The following is a 22,188-nucleotide window of genomic DNA, read 5'->3' on the forward strand; positions in this document are numbered from 1 at the left end:
AGGTAGGCAACGTTTTTTGGCCGGAGTGCCAAAAAAACCACAATGTCTACCTTGGAAGGTGCCAGACTGCTGATATGTCAGAGCCTGGAGTAGCTGTTTGCAGCCTCCTGGCTGCAGCCCGCCCGTGGAGCCCAGTCTGTTTGTGGCAGGGCTTGCAGCCTCTCGGTTGCCTGCTGGGAGCAGCCTGGGTTTCGTGGCTGGCAGCAGCTGCTTAGAGCCTGGGCTGGCAGTGGTTTACCAAGCAAAATTGTCTTGTGTGCCAGGCTTGTACACTCCACTCTGAAGCCTGTGCTGCAGCATCTTTGCTGCTATATGTTACACATGCTTCCTAGATTAGTTAGTTTGGGTATTCTTACCTGTGTTGCAGTCACATCTTTGACTGCAGTGTACACATCTGAAAGGATACATATGCCACTCTGGAAGCATAACCACATTTGAAGATACAGTGAATGCCCTTCACAGTGCTCCAGGTCTCACAAGGAACTTAATGAGAGAATCAGGCCAAGACATGTTTTGGTTCTTATTGCTGCTAGTAACCACCAACAAAGCTTACAATTCTGATCCCAGGTTGAACTGGCAAGGCTGTTAACATAGTACTAGTATCTGCAAACTGAACAACTTGGATATTGGGTCACAACAGTAAACGTTGGCTTTGCACATGCTTGTCTGTTTGAGACTTTTTTTTCAGAAACATTTTAATACTCAACCAATTTTCTTTGACTTATTGGGAACTACATATGCATAAGCATTCTGTTCAAGCTTGTGACAGGATTGGCTGAAGTCAAACAGAAAAGGCAGAAATCCTTGCCTTTGTTTACTAATTCCACTTTTTAGTCTAATGCAGCTTCTGAAATTCTACTGGGTTAGAGCTACAGGACACTTCTTTGTTGTCATATAATTTCTTTTCCTCCCACCAATGAATCAACCACACCATCTAGCCTTTCAGGTCTTTGCTAGGTCCTTCTTGTCCTCAAAGCAGGTGGCAGCTGCAGCTGGGTCCAAAGGCAACATATAGCCCCACAACCTCCCATCCCCAGTGGTACCTGCACTGTTTACTTCCCTTTTTCAGGGCCACACTTCCATCCAAATCCAACAGTACAAAGCTATTCTGCCTTTAGCTCCTTCCACATTTTCTTGGTCCTGTATTTGGCAGTTCTGTCACCTCTCATACTTTGCATTCCCCTCTTCTCCAAGAGGTCCAGGTAGAGCTGCAGCAGAAGACACAACTATAGCTTTGAAACTCCCCTTTTGAAGACACTGGGTGCATAAAACTCTGTTTTACAAAGAAAATCTACTCTTTTCAGGCAAATCACCTAAAGACTGGAATAAAACGAATGGATCCAAGCTGAAATTACCTCTGCCGGTAGTTCCTAAGAAGGAAGTTTTTATAGTTTAGAGGATCACTTCCCCACTGCGACAAAACAGGCCCGCTGATTTTATCAAATACTTCTTTAAAGCTGCACTTAATGGTCCCAGCACAACCAATGCTGCAAAAAAGCACAGCAGCAAGCAGTAGAAATCTAATAAGCAACATTGATTCTAAATACTAAAAACTGCCTTAAAAACTAGGTACTTAGTCAGCAATTGCTGTAGTTTGCATTAGCGGTTGTGGTGGTACTGACAAGTATCACCCCCCCCACACACACAGTTTAGAGAGTTAACTATATTCTTCCATAGTCAAGCATTTTGTCATTTAGATGGCAAGTATGAGAACTGTTACATATACAAAACAGATGCTTTGAACAGGGATTTGAAAGGATGCATTTCAGCTCAAAATCTGTAGCTTGTGAACCAGTCACACAAGCAAGACAATCTATTTAGGCAGCACAAATGTGGAAACAGCTGGCTTATGGCACTGTAACAGCAGGGAACTAAGTTAAGAGGGTCAAAAGTCATCCCAGACAACATTGGAGCCTGTGGAAACAGTTGGTTTCTTCTGAATTCAAGAGAACTCACCCACGTTACAAAAGGCACCACTTTTAGAATTAACTGAACCTCTGCCAGTCCTTGAACAATAGGCCAAAGACAGAACAGTCCAAAGACATTGAACTTGCATCTTCGTCTAGGTCATAGGGAGTGTAGCTTATGATACTGTACCTACATACCTATTTTATGGATCATTAGGTCTTCAGTTGAGAAGAAAAACCTACACGTGCCCTACTGCACAGAAGTTTTGAGGGAGATTTCCTGGGGCCACCACTAAACAAAGCCAATGTGTGCAGGTGCTTTTCCTTCATAGTTACTATGTTAGGCCTCAGGTTCCTGAAAAATGGTTTAAACCATCAACTTTAAGTGACAAAAAAAAAATTCTCAAAGGGCAGTCCAAGTTTTTACACTTCATGCTAAAATGAAATGTGTCCACAGGTTTTAATATTCAGTGTTCCATATTTAGACACATGCTGTGCATAAAAGCATCACAAAATAATACACTGCAACTGTGAAACAAACATAGCAATTCAAAAGTTTTGCAACATAAAGTTGTTAGTATGAAATTAGCTTTTATTTTTACCTCAAAATAAATGCACATTTAACATTTATTCAAAATCAAAACTGGAAAAGAATATTTTAAACAAGAGGGTGATGATTCATTTTAACAGGGCAAATGTTTATAAACATCTGTAATTTCTTTCTCCTATCCCACTTCTGCTTGGCTAAAAACACTTCTGCCTGATCTTTTAGTCTACTGTGAATTAAAAGAAACACTTGACAACCGAAAAACTAGAAGTGGCATAAGACAGAACCAGATATTCATTCTCTTCCGAATTCAGTTCCATGTGTAGCCACACGCTTATATATATAAAAAAAATTCACTAAAGTGATTTACTCAATTCAAATTTAGTAACTTCTTCTGCAACTTAGTTCTTTGATATCTTGAAAAGGGCAGTCAATGCTTAAGCATGTCAAAAGTCAGCGCTATAGCATAACTACGGCATAACTCGAGAACAGGGCTTCTATATAATTGTTCACCAGAGTGATGTCTTGTAGTTGAATTTCAGTTTCAGCAAGTACTTCAGGTTTACCTGAGCAACATCGTAGACAATGTATCTGGGAAAGAAACAGCAAGTTAAGGAAGAAGATAGCGTCACTATATGCAACTGGCTTAGAATTTAGTCTTGCTTTGTACTGACTTGAACTTAAGAGCAAACTTCTGGTATGAAATTCAAGATATACACCTGTATGATTTTCAAATTCCTATGGTATGCTAGAACATTTCCGTCTCTCAATTTTCACCCTGTGAAAAGTGAATCTGCAAATCCTACAAAATTCATATAAACAAGGAAAAATGCTATATTTTGCAAATAACTTGGAAATGAATTTAAAAAGAATCAGCACCAAAAAACAGACACTTGGCTCCCTTGCTCCTGTAACTCTACTCCCTGCTTTGACTTAGAGTAAATGGGATCTAAAATGAGGAGTGATTCTCAGCCAGGATGCCATGAGGCCTTGGGGTGCCTTGAGACCTTTTCAAGAGTGCTGCAGGGTGCCACACAACGTTAGCACAGCTAGGTGTGCAAAAATAATTCATAAGATAAACCCAGACATTTCAAGTAGGAATTCTTAGTTTTAAAAGCATTCTGGCTTGTTGTAGGCTGAGTTCTTTGTAACAGAAGAATTGCTCTAGTATTTTTCTGTAGTCAAAAAACAAGTGAAAACTAAAAGTTGGCATTTTCCAAAAAGGTGCCCTTGAGTCTAAAAAGGTTGAAAACCACAGTGGTGGAGTGGTTAGGAGCACTAAAGAAAGTGTGATGGGAATCTCAAGATACAAGCAGACTGACTTGAATTAGGGACAGAATTTGCTGAAGACTATTTACATAATGTTAGTCAGGTCTGCTAGAACCTCACTGCACCCACTGAAACACTCCATCCACATATCAGAAACAAAGCAGCATGGTCTGAGTTTGGACTTGGGCATCAGGGATTGTTAATAATCATAACATTAAGTCATTTAAGCAATCTTGCTCTCTCCATCTGCATGAAAAGAAGCTGTGTACAGTGAGGACAATGGGACTAAAATTGGAAAAAAAATCCTGTTATCACTGTTGGTGTCAAAAGGCTCAGCAACCACCTAGGATGTGGAGTTATTAAGTCTGCGTTGCCTGTTTTCAATATATGAAACTTACTTCTAAGACTGCTAAGTCAGAGGAAGCAGACTTAATGTTCTTATTAAGTACACTATAGATGATTCAAAGACATGCTACAAATAGCACAAATTCTGACCTAAATAAATTTAAATTTGTATTGTTTTGCTAAACAAACTAAGAAAGTAGCTGTATTTACAACCCATGAATAAAATCAAAGCTGTTTCATGCTCTCTGTTCCCCTCCAGAGGAATCCATTCACAGAAGGAGGACTCTCCTGAGTTTTGGACCTACCTGGAAAACTGTTAGTTTAGTTTTTGCTTATTTAGGACAGGAAGAGTCAAACCACGGATCTGGGAGTACAGACACCAGGGTTCTATCCCTGGTTCCAATGCAGACATCAGTGCGCCCAAGTACAGACAAATGGATTCATTTCTAGGCCTCTGTTTCAGTCTATTTCTTCAGAGGTATTGTAGAATACAAATTAACATATGCAAAGAGTTTTGGAAGTACTATACAAGTGCTATCCTTAACAATTTTTACTCACCAAATGTTTTTTTCTTTTTTTTTTAAGCAGGAGGATATTTTAAGATTCCTCCCAAGTAATTGTACAAAACCTATTCCCTATAAAAGATGCATGCTCTCTGGCTGAAGTCAAACAGTAAAAGGATACTCATTATACAGAAGACAAGTATCATTAATTCCTGTTGACATTCCATTCCCCAAAGGAACTTCTACACCCTCATAACTGATGGTGGCTGTGGGATCAGGTGCAGTTTTGCCCAAACCTGTAAAAGAGAAAGGGAGCATCAGTTACCAGGCTCACATGAAAGCAGGTCTTGGGTCTTGAGAAAACTAAATTTACAATGGCAATTTCACTCATCTATATAAGTGCAGTAGGTGTGCCATTCTTCACGGATTACTAAATGTGATACCCCCGCCCATAAAGGTTCGCCGAAGGAGACAGCTAGGGATCTGTAACAGAGAACCTGGACATTCAGTTACGTTAAGAGGAAAAGCAGCCTAGCCAGGGAGCACTGCAGGGCAGGCAGGGCAGCGCAGCTCAGGTCGGGTCAGGTCTGGAGGGAACAGGCTAATGGGTAATTAGTAAGTACCTGACCAGAGGTAGGCATAAACCTGGGGCTTAAGCTGGCAAGCAGTCTAGCTCTGCTTGCTGCAGGGTTAGGATCTCCTGCCTAGGAGAAGCACCCAGGGACACTGGTCAGAGTACTTTGCTAGCTGGAAGACTAGGCTGGAGGAGCTCTCAAGGAGCCAGCCTGGGAGGTATGCTGGCCCAGGAATGAAAAAAGTTTTGCCCTCAAAGGTGCAGAGGGCTGCTTCTATTGTTTTGTTTATGTTATAGCCCAGGAGCTTATGTTATGTTAGTGTTTCCACCAGTGGTCTGCGATGAGGCTATAAGGGGAGGAGGCGGCCTCATTAGTGCCCAGCGGGGTGCAGCTACAGGAGTCAGAGAATTTGGTGCCAGAGAGGGAGCAGCCACACAAGGGCCAGGGGCTCAGTGAGAGAATGGACAAACAAAGCTAGTGCCTCAAAGCCAGGTCCTATTCAGCAGGCCTAGACTAGAAGGCCTACCTAGATTAAAGAGGCAGAGGCCGAGGAGGCCAATGCTGCAACAGAGAGACAACATACCTGTAACACCCGCAAAGCATGGGGCATGATAAAAGGCAAGGATTTGGAGCCACACAATTAGCTGTTAAGGCCTTGAGTGTCCTGCCAGGCACAGCTGACTACAGAGGCCCAGCCAGGGGCTAGGGACCAGCATGACTGAGGCCTAGTGAAGGCCTGTGGGCAGCTTCCCTATTTATAAATACCGCAAGGCATGGTAGGTGGGACAGGAGAGTGCTCTAGGGTCAGAGCAGGGCATGGTCACAGAACTACCAGGGGGTGTCATATGGCCATCTGAGACCCCGATGTGTTACAGGATCCTGTAATATTGTTCAATCTTTTTGTCTTGTAGTTTTACTTCATCCACTTCAGAGGTGCTAATATCTAGAACACCTGCCATTTGTAGGTTATTTCCTTCTTTCTCTCCTTGGAAATACTCTTCCAGTTTAAGAACTAACCACAGAGCAATTTCTTAAGCCAGCTGCATGCTCCTATGCAGACAGTGTTTTCTTAACTTGCTTATCTGAATGTCATGTGGGACAGTGTCTTAAGATTTACTGAAATCAGGATGGATCACATCTACTGCTTTCAGCTATCCAGTAAGGCCACTCAGCCTGCCAACAAATGAAAATAGAATGGTTTGACAAGATTTATTCTTGACAACCCCATGGCCTCTCACCATATCAGCTTCTAGGCATGGACAAAACTAAATTCTGATCACTAATGGTTCAGACATTACTTCAGCCAGTTCCAAGTGTTCGTGGGTGAATTTGGTCCAGCCCTGCTCATTTGAATACATCTAATGTCGTTAACCTGTTCTTTCTGTATTTGAGGATGCACTCCTATCTCCTTGATAAAATTATGTTAGTTAAAAATCCAGTCATATTTCACATTTTTGAGGACCTAGGCAAAAGGTGGCTTTGAACTTCTCAGGCTTTTCTGCATCATCTCATATGCACCTATTAATAGACATGTTCTTCTATCGATCATCCTCTTTCATCTAAATGCATTTACTGAACCTTTTCTCATTGCCTTTTATATCAGTTGCTATTTGCATTTCATTTGGTATCTTAGCCTTTCTGCTTTTACCCCTGCATGCTTGTGATATTCCTTTATAGTCATCCTTAGTCAGAAACTCTTGCTTTCACTTTTTGCATGATTTTCTTCCAGTATTTCAGGCCACTGAAGAGCTTCTAACGTAGTCAGAATGGTCCCATACTAGTTTCTCTCTTTCTTTAGTGTAACAATAGTCTGCAATTGAGCAAGTCCTGTAGCTGCCAGAACTGCTGTGTTAGCAGGACTTGCACCCGTGGTATTAATGTTCACTGCTACATAACTTCTACTTTGAGATCCCTTTTGCAGGTGCCTTTTGGTTAGCTGGATGACTGACAGCAGTGTTACTCCATGGATGCTGGTTGCTCTGCCACCTAGTTTCCAGGTTGAGCTCCGCATTGGGGATGCCTTTTGCCAGTGGGGCAAGCCATGACAGGGCAAAGAGGACTTAATGCCACTGCCGCTCACCCTGATGCCTGAAGTTGGTTGTCCAGCTTGCCTGGAACACCCAGTGGTCCAGGCCTGGCCCACCAACCCAAATACTCTGGATAGCCCCCTGCCTTAGGTACAGTCTCTGAGATAATATACCAGTTCCTCAAGTTTGCCGAACTTCATTAACCTCATTCTGTCCCTCCCACACCTGTCTTTTCTTAGGACAGCAAACCCTCATTTTCATTTTCACTCCAAGTATCTTTCACCTTCATATTCTCAACCAATTTCTTATTCAGAACCAAATCTTAAATAAACATTTTCCTAGCAGCCTTGTTCTTCCAGAAGATAAAGGAAGCCACCTCTGACATATCTCAAGACCTTAGTGGACTTTGTACTGCCGTATTGTTTTTTTCAAACATTTAGGTTATGGAAGCTTCTATTACTAACAGACCCTGCCCATTTGGGTGCTTCCAGTAGCTGTTCAAAGAAAACCCTGTGCATCTTTACATTCCGATTCAGTAGTTTGTAGTGGACCCATAACAAAACAACAAATCTTTTCCGCTCCCCCCACCACCCAGCGACAGACATTCATTCAAGAAATTTGATCCTCAATTCTTCCTGAATTTCTGAGATAGACTAAGGAAAATTTCTGCCTGAACTTATAGACAACTGGTTAATGCACACCAAAGCATGAAATAAGATGGCTCTGATTTCAAGTGTGTACACACACACACACACACACACACATTACTGAAGCCAACAATGAAGATATAGAAACTCCTTAGCTTTACAAGATACAGCTGTGACATAACTATTTTTTCCCACTGAGTAAAGAATACCATAGGATGAAGCAGCTTCTCCATTAAGCTTTACCTTTGACGCTATGTTTCCCCTTCGGCAACTTAGTTATGTGAGAAGCATTCTTTAGCTCATACCTGGACAGCAGGAAGAGAAACACAGAAAAACATATCTAGATAAAAGTTTAAGAAAACTCTCCTGATGAAAAAAAAAGTTGATAAATTGTTTTTCAAGTTTATCACACTATACTGAATTGAGATTTTATACTGTGCCTTAGAATGCAACACGATCAGGGATTTAGATATCCCTTCCTTGCACTCTGCATTGTTGGCATTTTAAAACTACACTCTTCATCTTCAGCACAAATCATTTTTCAAAAATACGCTTTCCTTCCAAACATTCAAAATCCAGGGATACTCTACAAAAGCTTCTCTTTCATTCTTGGATGAAGAGACAACGCTGTTTAGATGCTGCATTTTTACAATCATAAGGCAGTGCAACAATAGCTGTCAAATATACAGGTAACTTACATATTTCCAAGGGCAACCTCTCCCAATAAGATTAAGCCTACTGGATCAGCCTGAGATGTGTGACAGTAGTTGGCGCTCTTGGAAACCATATCTGCAAAATAGACACCTTTTCCGAACATGTAGCCAGTCTGGGGGCAGGAAAGAGAAAAGAGCATAAATTTAAGTTTTCAGCATCAAGCAAGAAGGCAGCACAGAATCAATGTGCCTAGAGGTTAGGCAGGAGAAACATGGCCACTCAGGCACCAAGCACCACCTGAGGCATCAATTTATTGGCAAAGTTGAAGGCCCAATGCTCAGCGACCTTTCTCTCTCGGATATACCAAATAGCATTTACTTGTCTGCAAATGACATCGTCCCTCTCCTTATCTAGAGATTCTCTTGTTTAGGCTCTTCCCAAGTGTGGCCATCTGGGACCTCATAACTGGAGAGGAACAAGAAAAGCAAGGCAAAGGAACAAACATATTTAGGTAGTCAGTTAAACATGTGACACTGTACATACCACAGGAGCTTCAGGCGGAGCTATTCGGAGACCTTGTGAGAGAATACCAGCAAAGTTGGTAGTACGTGAGCCATGCCAGAGCAGCTGGCGATTGTGAAGCTGTCTGAATGGCTTGTAACGCTGACTCTCCCCTTCGCGCTCAATCTTGAAGATCTGTACCATTTTAAAAAGGAGAAAGGAAAATTAAAAATTCACCCAGAAGAAGGTCATCTGAACCTGAAAATGGGAGTGATCTGCAAAAGAAAAAAAGTTAGCATCATGGTGTTCGTGTCAGCACAGGTTTTGGATTTCCACCTGCCAGTTGTCTATAGCTGAGGTTCCATCAGAATTTGTTATAAGTTATACCACCTCCATTCCTCCTACACACCTTTTCCTTTCTTAACAATTTTCTCAAAAATTTTTAAAGCTTGTTTTTGGGACAGAAGTGATTTTTCCTTTTTCTGAAGACTAAGTAAAGACCTCTTAAAAAATTCTAAATTCCTCTCCAGCTCTGACTTGGGATTATGTTACATTTAGTCAGCAGCAAGTTTTTTCTTTTGTGTGTGTTTTTTTCTTTTTCCTTTTTTTTTTTTTTTTTTACCTTAAAAGAAGTTGACAAAGCAGTTAGGAATTAAGGGTGCTGACAGACATGAACTCCCCCCCACCCCCCCAAAAAACAACAACAAAAAAGCCAAGGGGCTTTTTGGTGCTTTTATCTAATAGCGAACTCAATCAGCTATTAGATGAAAATGCAGAAAAGCCCCACTGAAGCACGAGCTCTACAGGTACTAGGTGAGCTGGGTCAGACTGATACAATTCCTCTTCTGGGCACGTGCTGCATTTGGTGCAGGGGTGCACCAAACTGAAAATAAAGTGCTATTTCCGCCCCCACCCCCCACACACTTCTGTAAATCACCCTAACAGTCTATAGACAGATTTTAAACACCTAGTCCCCAACATTACATGCCCTTACAACACTTACATCCACAACTTTCAGATCATATGCATTGTGGGTAGCAGCATGGGTATTCTTCACATATTGCTTTATGATCTTGGCTTCTTCTGAATCTTTATCAACCACCTGCAATAATAAAACAAGAAGAAAAATCTGAATTTTCATCTATGACCTAAAAGATGGGTTGGAGTGCACCTCAGCAAGTTTGCAGACAATACCGAGTTGTGGGGTGAGGGGGGCGGGGAAGGGTAGTAGATATACTGGAGGGTAGGGCTAGGACTCAGAGAGACCTAAACAAATTGGAGGACTGGACTAAAAGGAAAGTTCATGAGCAGGGCCATCCCTGGAGTAATGGTCTCAAGTTGCAGCAAGGAAAGGTCAGGATAGACATTAGGAAAAAAACTCTCACAAGGAGGGTAGTAAAGCACTGGAACAGGCTACCCAGAGAGGTCTGGGATCTCCATCCTTGGAAGTTTTTAAGACCCAACCAAGGCTTTATGTAGCTGGGATGATTCTGCTTTGAGCAGGGGGTTGTACTAGATGACCTCCCTGAGGTCCCTTCCAACCCTAATTTTCTACAATTCTATGATTTTCAAAGAAAACCCAAGCATTTGGCAATTGGAAGATTCCTTCTGGGCTAGTGGCACTCAAACTGTTCATTTGTTACAAAGACAGATATGTCTAGGTTGCTGCCCAAAACCAAAGGATGGTCTTGACATCAAATGACAGAATCTGTTATTCAAGGGCTAGGTACAGACATTCAGAACTCCGAGGCAGAATTGATTCAAGTTGCATGGTTTTCTGTAAGCATAATTCAGACCAGTAGCAAACAGAACACACATTTGCCCTTTGGTTGGGGGAGGGGAATCTTAGACTGGGTTCTGCCATTTTTAAGTCAGTTCTGTTCTGCTACAGGTATAAATAAATTTTGAGTGCCGAACTACTGGTCTGTTAAGGGTACAGACTGGTTTCCAATCACTTATACTAGTACAAATGTTATGTCTGTACCTGGCCAAGGTTTCAAAGATGTGAGAATACATATAAGCTTTCCCACCCTACCTCTAAAACATGCACAGCATCAAAATTAAGAGATTTTTTTCTGAACAGCAAAAATACATATCATTATATATTGGGAGGTTAACATGAGGGATGGATTTTTCCCCTGCAAGGGAAATCATGTGAGTGCATTTTTTATTTTCCAACAGTATTCATTACTCAGCTGTTGAACTTCAAGTTAATGGATGCAAATACATATTCAGAGCTGGTCAGCCCCAGTCTAACATGTTATTTCCTTTACCTTAATTTCAGTTTTGAGCTTTTCATAGTTGACATCAATTGGGTCTTTATCGCCATCCTCGTTTCCACCTCTGAGAAGGCTGTAAGCGACCTCAATATCAAGCAGGTTGTCCAACATCTGCACTTTGGCCTGGATAATATGAAGAGGTAAAAAAATGTTTACCCTAGGACATTATGGTGAAGTTTCTAAATACAGCAACTCATTAATTCTATCTTGGTATAGGTACACCTTTTAATGTACATCACAAGGCACCCCCGTTTACATTGATTTCAGAAGAGAAGTATGCGGTTTCTGTTAAGTCCAGCAAACAAAACAGGCCTAGCACATGTTATGAAGCTCACTAACAGGTCCCAAGGAAGGAACAGGTCCCAGAAGTCCTCCCCACAAATACTGTGCTGCTACCCACAGAAAGTTTAAGTTTCAGGGCTAGACACATCTAGAGCCATCTGACAGACTGTAGTCCCTCTGGTGGCTCACAGAGAGAAAAACAACTCCTCAGGTAAGCAGGTCCAGTGTGTGAAACCATAAGTCACTGGTGTTTAGGATGGACCAATGCATGAACCATACTATATGATTTGCTCTGCCTCCGTCAAGGAAAACCTCTCGAGCTTTTCTGATTTCCACAAAGCTAAGTTAAGCGATGGCATTTTTCCCCCTTCCATTAGGTTTTACAACTATTAAATTATCTCAAGTAGATCCTTTGGCAGTGATACCAAAAGAACACAAGAGGGAATTAAGGTGCTGAGAACAAGTGTAAGCTTGGATACCTAAGAAGGTAGGAGGGTGCTTGCTGAATACAGGAGCTTAAATAAGAAGAGCTGATTTTCAGAGCTTCCCAAAATTTCAACTTGATTTGCAAGTTCTCAGCATGTGTGGAGGAAGAGTCACTTATGATAAGTACATAGCAATTCATTTATATTTAGGCATCCAAGTTTGAAATTTGTCATTGTGGAAAAGGCAGGCAGAGTTATGCTGACTTAAGAGTAGAAATCAGTTTAACCCATGAATACCTGAATATATTCTAGGTTATTTAAAAGAGGTGGCTTTTTCATCCCGAAGTCATGAGGTATCAATGTGTAGAAGCGATTGGAGAGATCCAGTATCTGAGAATCAGTGCCGCCACCAGAAACCGCCTAAAAGAAAAGCAAACAAGAGAAGAGGTAAATGGAGGAAGACCTTTCTGGGAAAGATCTCTGCAGCAACAGATAGGCTCAAGCTGCTTGTCAAGAGAAGCTTACAGTGACAAGCTTCACCACACTAACTGCAATGCTGCAACTCACCTACATAACTAAAGGAAGGATTCTGCTCAATAGTTTTTAGTGCACTTGTACCAAAAATCATAATAGAAATACTGTACAATGCTTTTCTAGTGAAGAGTATCTAATAAAAAATAACTGTTGAAAAAGAAGCTTTCAGCACATTAGGAGACGAAATGCAACAGACTTAAAGAATCTGTGCATTTGCTGTGAGAGAAGTTGAAATCATTATGTTGCAACAAGGTGCCAACTAGTGAATCTCAGAATAGTCTAAAATTTAGACTCTAAATTATAAGCAATAGTACCTTACAATACTCAGAGGTGAGTGTTTCTAGATGTACATTAAGCAAGCACATTCCATGCTCCAGCTTAATCTTTGGTCCTCTTTTGAAGTGTAGTGAAGAGAAGTGCTTCCAAGACCAAATCTATTCATTAACTTCTAGGGGTTCAGAAGTAGCATATCTTCTAAAGCACACCAGGAGTTGAGAAGTCAGCTGATTTCAAGCCCAAAATGATATCCAACTTCCCAGTGTTTTTGTGAGGTCTGTTTTATACTCACCTGCTGGACATCATTAAGGATGGAATATGCACTCTGGATCTGTCTCTTGCTCAGCTTTCCCAATGGCATCTTCTGGAGGTCAATCTAACAAAGATTTATTTAAATAATTAAAGCAAGGTTCCATCACAATGAAACCTCCATAGTTCCTCCTCTTTGGCCACCAAAAAGCTCTCCCCCTACAGGCAGGATGTATAATCAAAAAATGCAAACCTATCAGGTTTGGCTTTTAACAGCAGGGATTGTAGGATGAAGTTGAAGAGACAGCAATGCAAACACAGTACTGACAAGATATCCCCTAATGCAGATCCTCTTGAAGAGCTAGAGTTTAGGGATTTTAGTCTTTGAGTAAATTTTCTCATGCATCAGGCTTCTAATAAGGGGGCTCTGCAAAAAACTCCACTCCAATGGCATTTACAAGGGATTATAAATATTCACTAAGGGCATAAATTGTGTTCACTGGACAATTCCTTAGCTCTTCAGGTCAAAACAGCATTGATTTAAATGGGCACCACAAATCCAAAGCCAGCAAACCAGAAGGGACTGCAGTAGAGCAGCTGGTTCTGAACATGATTCGAGGACACAATCTCCTACAAAACTATATGCATTATTTCTGTCTTATGAATGGGCAAAAAACAAAGGGAAGACCCTTCACTTGAATCATTTAAAATAAGCATTAGCAGGTAACGATAGCCCAGCTTTTCCAATATATAGGAAGCACAATATAGCCTAGATTTCTCCAATACATAGGAAGCAAAAATCAGCTGTAAAACTGATTTTATGATGCAAAGGAACCACTGCACAGTGACATATATTAAGCCAGTGGTTCCCAACACAGTGCTGGCATGTGTCACTGCACCCCCTGAAGTTTATTTGGGTGCTCACGTGCATTTTCACGATTGGTAAAAATCATTATTCCAACAAAAAAATGCTGTCATATTGGCACCCACTGCTTTTTCTTTTAAATTCAAATGTGTTCTTGGGCGCACAAACGCTGGGAACCCCTGTATTAAGCAAGCACTGGATAAGGCTGGAAAAAATGTTGGAAGCAGAAGCCATAACCCAGCCTCCTTCCTTCCCAGGAGCACACTCTCCTCATCACTGAGCTAGGGTTGGGCTCCATCTTGAATATTCTCCTTCTGTCCCCAAGGACTTGCCATCTTCTTTACCCGGTGGCCCAGCTTCACCCAAAGGAATGGAGGATGCACTCAGCTCTGCATAAGCTTGACCTTGCAATTAGGAGATTTTCCTAATGGAAGATACAGGTTCAAACTCCTTATGGCGCAGTGGAGCTTAGAATCCAGGTCTCCCATACTTTGGCCAATGTACGTGGGCTTTTCTCTTTACCACTATACCAGTTGTTCTCAAATTGCTTTGGAGATTCTTTGGAGAGGTGCCTCAGGAATTGAGAGGAGATGAACAAGAAGTGAGGGGTTAAGTAAATAAGAACAGGCTCAGGCACCAAATATGGGGAAATAAGGGCAGGCTTCCGATCTTGCTCTCCCTAACTGGCCCTTTTGCAAGGAGGTAAACACTGTAATAAATGCATTCGTTTTTGAAGCAGAGTGCTGCCCAATTCATGACAGTTACAGAGGGGTACCTTGAGCCTAAAAAGGCTGAGAACAACTGCATCATATACTGAAGCCAGTCAGTTAGATGCACTGGTGCATACAGATGCCTCCTCTCTATATGATATGGATTCAAAAGGAAGATGTTCTGTCTAAGGGAGCTGGACTGAGCTAGATCCCAAGAAGACAGAAACATATAATGCTATGTGCCGCCTTTCCACTGGAATGACCTCTGAAATCACACAAGATTGTCCAATGGGAGAGTTACACATTTCCACCTACCTCAAATTCCACCATGGCTTTCTTCATGCTCTCCACATCAAAGATCATCTTGATAAGGTCCTGGATTGATTTAGGAAGCTTTGACTTTGTGCCGGCACCTACTGTCAGTTTCTTCACAGCTTCTTCATCCTAGAAAGACAATACCCAAACTCAGAAGTGTAACAACATGGCCTGACACCCAGGGGAGCTATCCACACAGGGACAGCTGCAACTTCTGATTGTTTGATTTGGTATCAGCACAAGCTAAATCTAGTGGAACAGATTTTTCATCTCCCTACTTGTATTGCTGTGCTATCTGTAATAACACTAAGTGTACATTTCAAATGTACAAGTAACCCCTGCTTAGTGCTCTTAATTGGTTCCTGAAAGACCAAGCATTAAGTGAAATGAGCATTAAGCACAACTGAAAGTTTTTGACAACCCAAGATGGCAACTGCAGTGTTTTAAATGACCCATGACAGTGACCGCAAGCGTTATAACCAGGGATCCAGGTTTTCCATTTCCCATGGAAAAATGGAGTAAACTGTGGATTTTACCTTTTACCACAGGCAAACACAGATTTCTTGTTTTAAAGAGAAACCCATGGATTTTGCCATTTTGCAATGAGTTCCCTGCAAGCTGGCAGAGTTCCAGCCTGCAGGGAGCTGGAGGAAGGTGGAGACACAGGGAGCACCACATGCATGGACACGCATGTGGCCCCAGGCAGCTTGCAGAACAGCTCCAGCAGGTAAGGTCAGGAGAAAAAAAAAGAGGGAGCAGGGCAGGGCTGAGGCTGCTGCCCAGCTAGGTGGGGGTTAAGGCCCGGAGCCACAATGTGCAGCACCAGAGCCCCAGTGGAGAGCAGGATGGGGTCGTGGGTGGCTCATCTACGGGAGGGAGAGGGCCGGTTCCCTGCCGCCATGCACACTCCCTCCGTGTGTGTGTGGGGGGTGTGGAGAAAAACCTGTGCCCCCCAGATCTGTACCTGGGGCAGGCACAGGCTGCAGGCATAGGTTCCCACCCTGCTTCACTCCCCTGGGCTCTCCAGAGCAAGGCGAGCACAACCTGGTGTGGCTGTGGACAGCGGGACTTCACAGGGAGCTCCTTGCCGCTGCTCCCCACCCCCTGCTGCCCTGGTGACATCTCCTACACCTGCTGCTGCCTTGAGGGGCTCAGCCCCACACCATTACCCTCACTGCAGCCCCGCATGCAGGAGGCATGTTGCCAAGGCAGCGTGGAGCAAGCAGCAATGAGATCCCTATGCGGCTCTGCTGCCGCCTGCTGTGCTGGTTCATGCCCGCTGGGCTGGGGACTGAAGCAGGGCATCAGGGTACACCACAGCCACTGTTCCCTGCTGTCCTGCTCACCTCCCCCAGGGCCTCGGGAGCCCAGCGGACATGACCGGGCATGGCAGGCAGCAGTGGAGATGTGTGGGGATATCCTCGCTACTGCTCACCCCCCTGCCCCTACTGCCTCGGTGATGTGCCTCCTCCACATGGGGCAGCAGTGAGGGCAGTGGTACAGGGCTGCGCCCCTTAAATCAGGTACAGGAGGTGCATTGCCAGGGGGAGAGGGGTGCCACAAGCAGCGATGAAGAGATCCCCGCATGGCCATGCTGTCCCCAGTCGCACTGGGTTGTGCCCACTGGGGCTTTGGAGCCCACAGGGTACAGAAGCAGTGTGGGAGTTCAAGCCCGCATCCTGCACCTGCCCAACATACAAGTCTGAGGGCCACGGGTCCCCCCACCTGCCCCGGAAGTGCATGCAGTGGTGGAGAGCAGGCCTGCCTGAGCCCACAGGAAGGAGGAGTGGGGGCAGGGGGCTGCGCACCTGGGTCCAAAACCCTGGTAGTCGGGAACCCCCTCCAGCAGGGCTGGGGGAGTGCTTTAATTTTAATCACTGATTTGGGGTTTTTTAGCAGAGAATTTGGTATTTTTTAAAACAGGGAAAACCAGGATCCCTGGTTATAATCAAACTCACTGAGCACTAAGTGGAATCAGGTGTCACTTTCAAATGAGTGTTATAGCAGAACAGCGCTAAGTGAAACAGCGTTAAGAGGAGATTGCCTGTACAAAGATTTCAGTGTGATCTATAGATCTATTTGGCTGCACCTCCTGGCTTCTACAGTCACTTGCTTTAGGAGTTTGGTAACAATTTTGAGTCAATTGCTATTGCATATTTCTGTCTTGTACATGGAATAATACAGAAATCTCCTATTAACAATGATGCTGTCTGTGTACTTAATTGATTTAAGTAAAAGAACCATTACCTGTCCATAATCTATTTCTAGTGGGTAGAATTTCTTTGGATATTTCGTGAAGTTCTTGGAATGCCAGGAATTGCCCGTTTTTTCTTCATACAGATTCAAAAAGTGCTCAATGGCATCTTCTTTAGATGGCATCTGCTCCAACTTGTTACTCCCAATCACAGTGCCAACGCGACCCCATGACCTAAACACCCAGTACCTGGAAGCACACGAAATGAGAGGAAGTGATGTAGGAACTCTGGCTTTAGCCCTCAGTCCTTGATAAATCTGACTCGCCAGTAAAAAGAGCATATGGACATCCATATCAGATCGGAATGGATATCATTAACTGAGAGTCCCTTTACATAAAGGGACAAGTTTGCAAATTAGCCTACCCCACAGTTGCCAAAAAATATGAGGTAAGCACCAGTATTGGATAGAATGCACAAATACTGCTGAAGGCACCAGAACTGATAATCTTGGCAAGATGTCTCCTACAGCTTACTGTAAATCAAGGGTGGACAAAATGGTAGGTTCTGGCCAGCAGGCAGACTCCATTTTCCAGCAGCCCCTGCCCATGCCATTCAGGTTGGTTTCCATGGAGACCCCAGGAGCAGCACCAGGGATCTTGCATCGGTGATAGCGCAGAGATGGAGCCAGGCAGAGCTGTGATCTGCTGCCTGTGGAACCCGTGCTCATGACAGCGGCGTGTGGGCAGCAGATCGCGGCTCTATCCTAGCTCTGGTCCACACCATTACTGCCCCAAGAATCCAGCCCCAGCCCCAGAGCAGCTCCCCACCCAGCCATGCACCCTGCTAGCACCACTCAAGCAGATCTCCATGTAAACCCTTGGAGCACGGAACCATTATGGCCTTGCTGCTCCTGGGCCATAATGCAGCATTTGAGCCATAGGGCAGCATTATGGCCCTGCTGCTCTCCATGCAGACTGGCCTAAGTGGCACAGGAAGGGGGTGCTGGGATACAGAGTCTGCCATGGGCCCAATCCAGCCCACAGGCTGGATTTTGCCCACCCCTGCTTAAATGGATATATTTGACTGAAATAGTTACGGCAGTTCATAGTCACATTGCTACAAAGGTGTCTTATGCTAGTGCAACTGGATCCATACTGGGAGGTTTGTACCACGATAACTACACTGGCAGAGATAAAGCAGAAAAAAAAGTGGAAGTGTGCAGACCCAGCCTAAAAGGGAATGAGCTCAAGCAATCTGGTACAGCTACTCCTGGCTTAATGTAATAGTTATGTTCTTGAAAAATACAACTTTAAGCAAAACGATGTTAAGCGAATCCAATTACATCACAGGTGATGGCCAAATGTTATAACTGAACGTTGCGCGAATTTAAATGAGTATGTTCTCTAATAGATCACAGGCGTAATAACGAAACATTAACCGGGATGACGTTAAGTGAAGAGTACCTGAACCATCTCAGCAGAGACTGCAGTTGCCAGCTGATGCTTGTTAAAGAAGTGAGCTCTGTGATGCCAACCCCTGTCCAACAGGACCTGCACTAAAACCAACTTTACTTCACCGAGGCAAGCTTCAGAAACACCTTTTGGTCACTGTCAACAAACACTTCTCAGATGCAGTTTTCCAGTTCAACACTACAGCCTGATGCTGTGCTACTAAGTCCCCTGTAAATTAAGTCACCCTCTATTACACAACAGTGGATCTTTTACATTGATATGCCAGGCTGATTGTTTTCCTTGTTTGCATTTTCTTCTTCCTTCCACCTTTTATCTATCTGTGGTTGAGACAATGTGGCCTTTGGAACAGGATCAGCTTTCTTGTGTTTTGTAGTCACTGCATTTGGGGGTCTATTTCACCTTCCTCCTTCCCCTCTACCTCACTTTTCCCTCCTTCGCCAACACGGGCCAGTAGTTCTCAGTAGTTCCTGCCTGAGTGGTTACTTAAATGTTAACTTTCATAAGACCACAACTTCCTGGCCTATGATCAGTCATTGCCGTGACTATCTGCTGTTCCTGTCCAGGTCTTATTATACCAGTTAGTAGAAATCTTCAGTTTACTGTGTTCATGCATTTGACAGCAGACATCACAAAACCCTTATTAAAAATGTGCATCTTTAAACAACTGAAGGACTGGGTAAGACTTCAATCCTAAACTAAGCTCAAAAGAAGCTGCTAAGATTTTAAAGCTTTTAGCTGTTTAATTGATGCAACCTTAATTAACTTTTTTGCAATGTATATTCAATGAATAAATTTTCCAGATTTGTCAGACATGGAATACCAGCTCTGAAAGTTCATCACATACCAATCATAAATCCAGATACAAGAAATGGCCAAAATTTATGAGCAATTAAAAAAAACCCAAAAAACAAACAAGTAATCTACCACTGAAGCAGGTTTATTTTCTGTAGCCATTGACTCGCCCAGGTTATTGTATATTTCCCCTCCTGGGAGAATCACATTTTCCCAGAAAGCCTTTTGATCACACCTTTCTTTAATAATGGGGCATGTGAACAATCCTCACCTGGAACTGGGTAGCTGTTCTAAATATATGATGCTTTCTGGCCCTTTTTAGGGCACCTACTCAGTGCCTGATCTTCACATGCTTACACAGAAGTGGAGTAACTAACTCAGTAACTAGGCTGGGCTCCAGGGATTGCTTACATCACAGCCATATTTACTGAATAGGACTTAGAGGGAGGGAGAGACATATGGGTGGAAGAGAGAGGACTGGGATGAGGTCAAAAAGCAAAAACACCCCACCTAAGCTGTACTTCTGGGATGTTTTCGCTACCAGTGAAGTTGAACACAAACCAATCTTAACACATTTATCTAATTCCTAATTTACATTTCAGCATTTATATTTACTTTTCTATTTTACTTTACTTGTCAGTAATGAAATTAGACTAGTCAATTCCACTTTTTCGTACCCGTATGCAGGTCTGCTGTTTTGGGTTTTCAACACTTCAAAAGGAACATTTTCATACAAAACGAAAACCTCACACAAATGCTTAAAAACCACCACCACCACCACAAAGACATTTGTATTCATATTTGGCTTGTGTAAAAAGCTATACCTATGTTGAAAACCAAGCCCACCTGATTTCTCGGTCATCCTCCAGCAGCTGCAGCTTGTAATAGGAATTGGTTCCTTTGACAATATCCACCAGGCCAAGAGTGGCACTGTAGATTTTACCACCTTTTTCAAAGACGTGAGCAGAGTCCTCCAAACCTAGGAAGAAGAGCAGTGAATTAAAGCCAAGACAATGTTGTCATTTTGGAGTCTCCTTTCCTTCTTACATGGACACACGCTTAAACAGATGTTAAGACACACCAGAATACTATGGAGGTAAATAAAAACAAAACAACACAGAAAGTTTGTTACTCCCTCAGCAGAGAGAAACCCACAACAATGTAACATTTCACCAAGCAAACATTCTTCTACACAAAACTACAGGGCAGGTACCATGCAAGGGAACTGCTCAGGTACCCCACTGAGATGTGAAGAAAATTAATTTCTAATGTCAGGTTTCTCAGCATTCTTTCTGCAAAGGATACTTTAAAAACAAAATGCCACAGGACCTGGTGAAAACTACTTTGAGAAGCTCTTATCAGTGCTTGACCTTCAGTGGTTTCATTTTAGAAACTGTGAATAGAAACCAGATAATTGGCCCTGAACAGCTCAGGGATCTTCAAGAGCAACTCTTCTTCTCCACATTAGAGTGCAGTACCAACCACTGACACCCAAAGTGCAGCTCTGTGCTTCAGGCAAAGAGCCCTTCCTGCTAGACCTGTAGTTTCTGCAGGTGGTGCTTATGTATTCTTGCTGAAAAAGCTGCTTCACCACTTGAGTTAAGAGCCTCAGGAGTACACTTAAAAATGAGGGCTACACTGGAAAAATGTGAGCATCTGTGGCCTGAATGCAAATCATTCTCACTTCTGTAGCATGAGGTCAAGACTTTATTATAAAAATTTTAAGGTGTCACTAGGCTGCATTGTCAATAAGACTAAAACTTCCCACCAGAAGTCTCCACCATTTCACAGACCGTTCTTTCTACAAGCTGACCTTCAAAATGAACAAGGCATTTGCACTGATAAAGGATCCTGGAGTGGCAATTGGTTTTCTGCACTCACCAGAATCAGGATCTACAGCTGCTCCTCCTTTAACCGTCAATTTCATTTTCTTTTCAGACTTGCAGGTCCCTGGAAGAATAGGAGATAGGAAGACCTTGGTTTTTTAATCTGATGAGTCAGGACTGTCTGGTTGTAGACAGAGAACACTACTTGACTCAGTGGTCAAGTTCTGTAAAAGACTTTGTGTAATGTTCATCTTGAATGGATTTATATTAACGGATTCATCTGCATAGATATACTGTTCTGCTAAAGCAAGACAAGAAATCCAATGCTGTTTGAGTCTTAGTGACACTGTCCTCTATCTAATTTAATTCAAGGATGTCAGTCTACTGAGATGATACCCATCTTCTCCCTTCCTGCTCAATCAAGTGGAATACATTAGAGCTGTTTGGCTGGAAGTTTGGTAGGTATTAGCCACTACAAATTAAGCTGCATGCGTCTGTTTAAATTAGATGATTAAGAGATTGAGATTCTTAGAATTCTCTATCTGTGTTTCCAGACTGATAATACAACATTCCACCATATGGCAGACAAATTCTGGTGGCCCTCAATTCTGAAGAAACCAGTGGCAGGAAGATCTCTGGGGGCAACATATTCACAAAGTAAATAAATGAATGGAAGAAGGCAGCATCTGGTAATTTTGCTGAGCCACTCCTTGCAGACAGATCAGCACTAACTGTCAGGACTGTGTGAAGCTTTGGTCCTCCAATTCAATTCGGCAGAGATTCAGTCACTGAATCTTTGAATCAGAGGAGCCTTTAATCTCTCTGAACTGAATCAGAACCCTTTGAATTGATTCGGAGAGATTTGGCGATTCAAACAGACACAGCTTTAAATGTTTTTTCTACATACTTATAGTTTCATGGTTCCATAGTTTCTAGGGTTGGAAGGGACCTGAGCAGATCATCTAGTCCGACCCCCTGCCATGGCAGGAAAGA

At 43.0% G+C, this 22,188-nt stretch overlaps 1 protein-coding gene across 1 annotated transcript in view; it reads right to left on the reverse strand.

Annotated features, from left to right (window-relative positions):
- Positions 1 to 2,477: 2,477 nt before the first annotated feature.
- Positions 2,478 to 22,188, reverse strand: part of PARP1 (poly(ADP-ribose) polymerase 1) — a 52,195-nt gene continuing 32,484 nt past the window's right edge. Inside the window, exons 11-23 of the mRNA XM_019549559.1 lie at positions 21,251 to 21,319; positions 20,216 to 20,348; positions 17,158 to 17,353; positions 14,911 to 15,039; positions 13,064 to 13,147; positions 12,259 to 12,381; positions 11,249 to 11,377; positions 9,979 to 10,077; positions 9,018 to 9,170; positions 8,519 to 8,646; positions 8,064 to 8,125; positions 4,753 to 4,867; positions 2,478 to 3,045 (exon numbers count right to left, since the gene is read on the reverse strand). Coding sequence (XP_019405104.1) covers positions 2,964 to 3,045; positions 4,753 to 4,867; positions 8,064 to 8,125; positions 8,519 to 8,646; positions 9,018 to 9,170; positions 9,979 to 10,077; positions 11,249 to 11,377; positions 12,259 to 12,381; positions 13,064 to 13,147; positions 14,911 to 15,039; positions 17,158 to 17,353; positions 20,216 to 20,348; positions 21,251 to 21,319 — 1,502 coding nt within the window. The 3' untranslated portion in view covers positions 2,478 to 2,963. The remainder of the gene's footprint in view (positions 3,046 to 4,752; positions 4,868 to 8,063; positions 8,126 to 8,518; positions 8,647 to 9,017; positions 9,171 to 9,978; positions 10,078 to 11,248; positions 11,378 to 12,258; positions 12,382 to 13,063; positions 13,148 to 14,910; positions 15,040 to 17,157; positions 17,354 to 20,215; positions 20,349 to 21,250; positions 21,320 to 22,188) is intronic.

This window comes from Crocodylus porosus, unplaced genomic scaffold, assembly GCF_001723895.1.
Source record: "Crocodylus porosus isolate Cpor-Errol unplaced genomic scaffold, CroPor_comp1, whole genome shotgun sequence".
NCBI lineage: Eukaryota > Metazoa > Chordata > Crocodylia > Crocodylidae > Crocodylus > Crocodylus porosus.